The sequence below is a fragment of the Oryzias melastigma genome, linkage group LG7 (assembly GCF_002922805.2).
Source record: "Oryzias melastigma strain HK-1 linkage group LG7, ASM292280v2, whole genome shotgun sequence".
Classification (NCBI taxonomy): domain Eukaryota; kingdom Metazoa; phylum Chordata; class Actinopteri; order Beloniformes; family Adrianichthyidae; genus Oryzias; species Oryzias melastigma.
The window spans coordinates 15,563,278-15,569,402 of NC_050518.1; the positions used below are offsets into that span (position 1 = coordinate 15,563,278).

Here is a 6,125-nt window from a genome sequence, read left to right on the forward strand (position 1 = left end):
GTACAAGGATAAACGCGTCACCGGCAAACGGGAACATTGTCCACCAAGCTTCAACAAACAGGTGCATGGCATTACCCGGCGTGTCACACGCTGCAGCATTCCGCGCCACAAGGAAGTGTGTAATCGATGTTGTGGAAAATAAAGTGAGAAAAAAAAAGTAGTTCTAATTGCAAAATGTAAATATTGAGTTTTCCCACAAGTGGGGGCAGACCACCCAGGATGCAAAACAGTTACCCGCCCCCTTTTTTTTCTCACTCTTTCTTTTTGCCTTGTCGGCCGCCCCACAGATATCTGTTTTTGGGAAACATCACCAACCACAATTGAGACACACACATAGACCATGATGCATCTTTGCATGCAAATACTTTCTGGCTTGTTGGGGGGGAAAGTGATGGTGGGACCCCCCTCTCATTCCTGAAAGGTTGCTCTGCTCCAAATGAATTCTCACAGGATGAGAGGACATCAGAGGGCGGCCAGCTTGGCAGGACGGGACTGCATGGCTGCAGAGTCTGACATACAGACACTCCTCCAGGACTGTTACAGGCTGGTGTCAAATACTTGTCTGGGCTGTGACAAATACCTCCTGGCAGTCTCCTTCCAATTACCTGCAGGACTGGCTATGAAACATAACTGTTTGCCTGCAGATCAAAGGCCGCGGCCACAGTCTCCAACAAGGGCAGACTCACAGGAAACTTCATTTCAGCCTTTTCATCCAAGTCTGCATGATTGGGAGCAACTTTGCATGCTGACACTCCAGGAGAAAGGCTGTGAAATAAATGGAATGAAGCACTGGCACAAATAAGAGTGTGTGTCTGAGCCAAAATGAGAGGATCAGTTCATCTAAATGAGTATTTTAGCATTTTTATACACATATTGAATTTTTTTCTATTTAAAAAAAATGACCTACCTTGTGTGGCTTTACTTCCTGAAGCTGACTGCTGGACAAAAGCGACCAAGCAGAAGCCCACAAATCCAAGGCTTGCTCGTATCAAAGCGTGCAGATACATGGTAACTTTCACTGTAGTTCTACAGCAGCACTTTCGGAGGATCTACGGCGCGCCGGAGAACAGACACGTTTGGCATAAATGTCTCTTGTTATTCCCTTTGAGCGCCCTGCTGACAGAACACCGGGCGATCCCTTCTCCTTCTGGTCTTTTCTGGTCTTTCTTGTCTTTTTCTCCCCTCTGAACGGCGGCTTATGTGAGTTTGGAGTGATCCGGGTGGAGGACAGCCCGGCAACGCGGAGCGCAGGAAGGCTTTTCTGTTGTCATGTTGCGAGCCCAGACCCGGTGTCAATTTAAGAAAGAGAGAGGGAGAGAGGAAGAGAGATTATGGCAAGCTCGGAAGGGGGAGGAGAGAGCTGGGACGCGTCCACGCCGTGCCGTGCCGTGCCGCGCCGCGCCGCGCCGCGCTCCGGACGCAGCGCCTCTTCTCCTCTGGGGAGGGGGCTCATTTGGTCCCTTTATTCAGTTTTATTTCTGCAGGGCAAAAAAATTAAACGGTTCGGGTCAAAGGAAAGGGAGCGTGCACGGTGCCGGTGCCACCTGCGCAAAACACAAGTTGTTGCGCAAGTGTGGAAAATGCAGAGCGGGTGATGCTGTAGATCAGGCATGTCCAAAGTCCGGCCCGTGGGCCAAATGCAGCCTACAAGCAACCGACTTAAAATCAACAATATGCATCCGCCAGCACTTTCTAGTAACTAGGATTGCTTGGTCGTGATTGGCTGAATTGTGTTATAAGCCTTAACCTGTGGCTACTTGGCCCTCAAAGTCCCAATCCAGTCGTATTTTGATCTATTGCAAAATATGGAGCCCCTAAGGGACATTGAAGAAAAAAAAAAACTGTTTTTTTTCTTTTAAAAAAAATCCTTTAAAAAAAAAAAATTCTAAAACTAAATTTTTCCCCAAAAAATCTGTTTACTATCTGGTGAGCACCCGATATTGTCTGGTGTGTACCAGATGCTTCCTATAGCATCTGGCACTTGCCAGGTACTAGCTGATGAGCACTAGATACTATTTGGTGAGTACCAGATATAATTTGGTGCTGCCAGACAATATCTGGTACTCAACAGGTACTAGAAAAAAATTCTATCTGCAACAGATAGTAGCCAAAATTATTTTTTTCTTAATTTGTTTTCTTGTTACTATCTGGTACGCACCAGATATTATATAGCGAGCACCAGATCCTAGGAAGAGAAATTCTGGTTACTAACTGATGCGCACCAGATAGTAGCAAAAAAAATGTTTTTCTTATTTTTTTTTTCTAGTTACCATCTGATGAGCACCAGATAGTGTCTGGTGAGCAACAGAGACTATATGGTCAGCACCAAATATTAGGAAGAAATTTTCTGGCTACTATCTGGTGTGCACCAGACAGTAACCAGAATTTTTTTTCCTCCTTTTTTTTAAATTTTTTGCTTTGATGTCTCTTTAGGGGTGCCGTACAAAAGTGTTTCCAGTTGTTTTTCACTTAAACTATCAAGTTTTTATTTAAAAAAAAAGCAAAAAAAACTGTTTAATGTGATGTGTCTATCCCATTTTTGATACATCTATGGATGTATACCTCTGTTGGTTGTATTGTTTCTGCATTATTCTTGCTTTGATTGCTTGAGATAAACCAAATTTTAATCCAATTTTCTTTGACATAGTTTCTGCAGAGTGGCAGAAGTTCATTAGAAAATCACAGCTGAGTTGTGGGTGGACCGAGGGTGAGTCTGCCTTCATTTCCCATCATTTGTTTGTTTACACTCTCCTGCTAGCTTACAGCCCTTCACAACCCCAACGTAACAGTGCAACAAAAATGTCTAGCAATATTGGAGTTATCCAGCTCAGATTCCAGCTCAGACGAAGAAAATTAAGAACATTTATTTTCAGACTTTTTCTTTATTATGTTTCTGATCTTCAAATCAGAAATTAACTATATTTTTAATTTAAAATGTGATCAGATGCATTTCTGTTAGGATTGGAAAGTATCCCATTGCATAAAATGTTTTATTAAAAAGTTCTTTTAATTTAATGTCATTATTATGTTTTAAAGAAAGCAGGTCCTCACACATTTTCAGCTCACCAAATCTGACCCTCTCTGCAAAAAAATGGACCCCCTGCTGTAGATTCTCAGGAAAAATCAGAAACTTTCTTAAGATTAATAACATTTCATTGTATCTGCGGTTATTCATTTGGTATGTCCAGCATACTGATCTTAAATTAATACCTGTCAGAAAATGAGAAAAAGTAATAGCTACATTGATACAGTTTTTACATTTCGCTTCATTTTATTTCTCCTATCATCCTCACTCAAAGGTGACTTGGGGGTTCTCGTTCAATTACTTATCCTATTTTACTCCTGGAGCTGCTCCTGCACGAACAACTCGAGCATAACTTGCATGAAAAAGTGATCCTTTTCACATAAAAATTCACTTAGTGCATTAACTTTACCAGCTGCTTAGAATATTGTTAAAGATGAATCACTTCCTCGTGTATAACAACCGATAATCAGTCATTGTTTACAGGAACCTTGGTGAAAGATTTATGTGATTCATCTGGAAATCAAACACAAAAATCTGGATGAAGATTATATTTTCTGTCATCTGGTTTGAAAATCCAGCCAGCGCCGTGTCAGCATGGAGTTTTCCCCTGCAGGGGATTTAGCTCAATTGCCACATTTTCTCTTTCCATGATGATTTTCTTTCTTCCTTTCAATAGTTTGCAAAGCCCTCCCCAGCGCCAAAACTCAGAAGATTCCTGTATGCATTCGTCAAATAGGTTGTGTAACTAAAAGGAAATAGGGAGGAAAGACATTGAAATAAGCTAAGAGAAAGGTTTAAAAGACATTTTGACATAAATTTGGGGAGAAATTTGCATACTTTTCCCTTCATGAGTATATAGTGTCAAGGATAAAATAGAGAGAAAAAAACAACTTAATCCCCACAGCTGCTACAGCCAGATTCTTCTTTCAGAAAGCTGATTTATGGGCAAATTACTTTGAAAAACATTCTTGTTAAACCCAAATTGATGCTCTGCATCTGAGACAACTATCATCTGGCCAGAGAAGTCTGCCTTCTGAGTCCTACGATTGGCTAATTATAACTAAAACGACATATGTTATCATGAACTTATCCCAAATTTGCATTGCAGTTCCGCCGCATCAGCAAATATCAAGCTACATTTTACACTGCCCTCAGTGCATCGCACCTTCAAGCAGCCACTTCCAATGAAGAGTTTGCTTTAACGCGTATTTCCGTTGTTCAAAACTCTCACTGCACATCATTAAGACGATTTTCAGACATTCACTGAATGCGAGTTTAAACGGTAACCAAACAGGGAAGTTGGAGGTTGACTCCACCCACAGCCGAAGTGTGAAAATCCAGACGTTCTGATGGCGTCCCCTTCACGTAAGTGCCAACCATTTGAAAAATAAAAAATTCATAACTAGTGGTTTGTGTTCGGCCGGAAATACTTGAATACTTGATATGACACCAAGTCTTTCATATATTGAAATAGAGCTGTGAAAGAAAACAAGATTTGCACCGTTTCGACATTTCACACCAAGCCTCTTCCAACTGTAGGTGACAAAAAGAAGAAGAAGAAGAAGCCCCTCCCTGACTGTCCACTGTGAACACTGCTAAAAATGCGTTCAAGAACCCATTTTTAGCTTCACATACTCGCTGGGATCATAGCTTTACACATCAGTGACAGCAATTTTAAGCGGTTACAAGTGTAGTTTCAAATGTTATTGTAATAAATTGAGTATTTTTCAGTTACATGCAGCCTGATATAGAAAGAGTGTCAGTCACATTTGTTATTTCTGTAGCCCTGCGACACATAGGCGACCTGCTCAGGGTTTGCCCCGCCTTCTCTCACCAGAAGCAGGGTTGGCTCCAGCAACCTTGTGACCCCTAAAGGTATTCAGCAAGTTCTGAAAATGTATGTTTTTTGTTTTTTTTTATTGATTAGGGATAAGGGTTTGGTCGACTCATTACGCCATTATTCGACGCAGTTAACTCACCTGATAGAACCCCACGAGAGAGCGCGCCGCCTTTCACCTGCACCGACACGGGAGACATTTGTTCCCCGCAAGCGTTTTACAAAGCATCTGAATCCTCACACCTGCCGCCTGCTTTCCCCCATTATCACCTAAATTATTCAGCTGTGTTGATGCACTTCTGTTTGTATTTCGGTGTCGCTGCAGATTCTGCTATAATTATCCTCTCTGCTCTCATGCGGGTCCTTTCTCTCCCCAATCAAATATAATTAGGGGCTCACAATGAGCCTGATTGGAGATAACAGCTCTGCGTTCTCCAGGTTTGTGAGAATTAGAGACACATACAGCATCTGTGATGGCTCCATGCAAAAGGAAAATGATTTTTTTTTTTTTACCTGAAAGTTGTTGTTTCTTGTACTTTCCGAGATTTTTTGAGTGAAAATGGTTCATGGAAATCCAAAAGCTGAACTACAATGATTTGCCAATGATTGGTGGCTTCAATAAACAAGAAACAAACAAACAAAAAGTCCTAGAAGCCTTTTTTTAATCCACAGAAAAAAGAAAAAAAACATGTAAATCCTCAGCACAAAGTCAAGCAGTTCAGTGTAATTAAAATAACATCCGTCAGGGATATGGAAATATCCCGTGTCCCTGTGTCCAAATCTCTGGGTAATTGTGAGCACTTGTATAACCAAATGAGCTCAGAGCCACTCTGGGAGTTGGAGAAAGAAAGGCTGATGTTGCCACAAAGCCCGAGCACAATTCCCGATAGAAGATCAGCGAGTACTTTTCACGGCAGCGTGTCATTAAAGACAGAGAGCTGTGCACAGGCAGCCTACTGTGCACCCAACCTGGCTATTTTTACACCCACAGTCACACCAGTAAAACCCAGGTAATGTTTAATTTATGATTCTTGTCATGAAAAAAAAGAGGAGTTTGGCTGCAGACTTGTGTTTCGACCGTAACAGGCTGTGACTTGGCTCAAGAAAGCCGGAAAAGTCCCCAAAAAGATGCATGATTATTGGAGACATCACTTTTACCATCTACAGCAGGGGTCTCAAGCTCAAATCAGCCGGGGGCCGCTGGAGACAGAATCTAGGTGAGGTCGGGCCGCATCAGGATTTTCACAAGAAAATCGCTGAGAA

At 41.9% G+C, this 6,125-nt stretch overlaps 1 protein-coding gene across 3 annotated transcripts in view; it reads right to left on the bottom strand.

Moving 5' to 3' along the window:
* Positions 1–2,178, bottom strand: part of scube3 (signal peptide, CUB domain, EGF-like 3) — a 105,278-nt gene extending 103,100 nt beyond the window's left edge. Inside the window, exon 1 of one of the 3 annotated variants that reach the window (XR_002921367.2) lies at positions 908–2,178. Coding sequence is in view for 2 of the 3 variants with exons in the window: in XM_024292314.2 (XP_024148082.1) it covers positions 908–1,007 (100 nt within the window). In the remaining variant the exon portion in view is untranslated. The remainder of the gene's footprint in view (positions 1–907) is intronic. The other 2 variants (XM_024292314.2, XM_024292315.2) reach the window with 2 other exon arrangements.
* Positions 2,179–6,125: the final 3,947 nt, after the last annotated feature.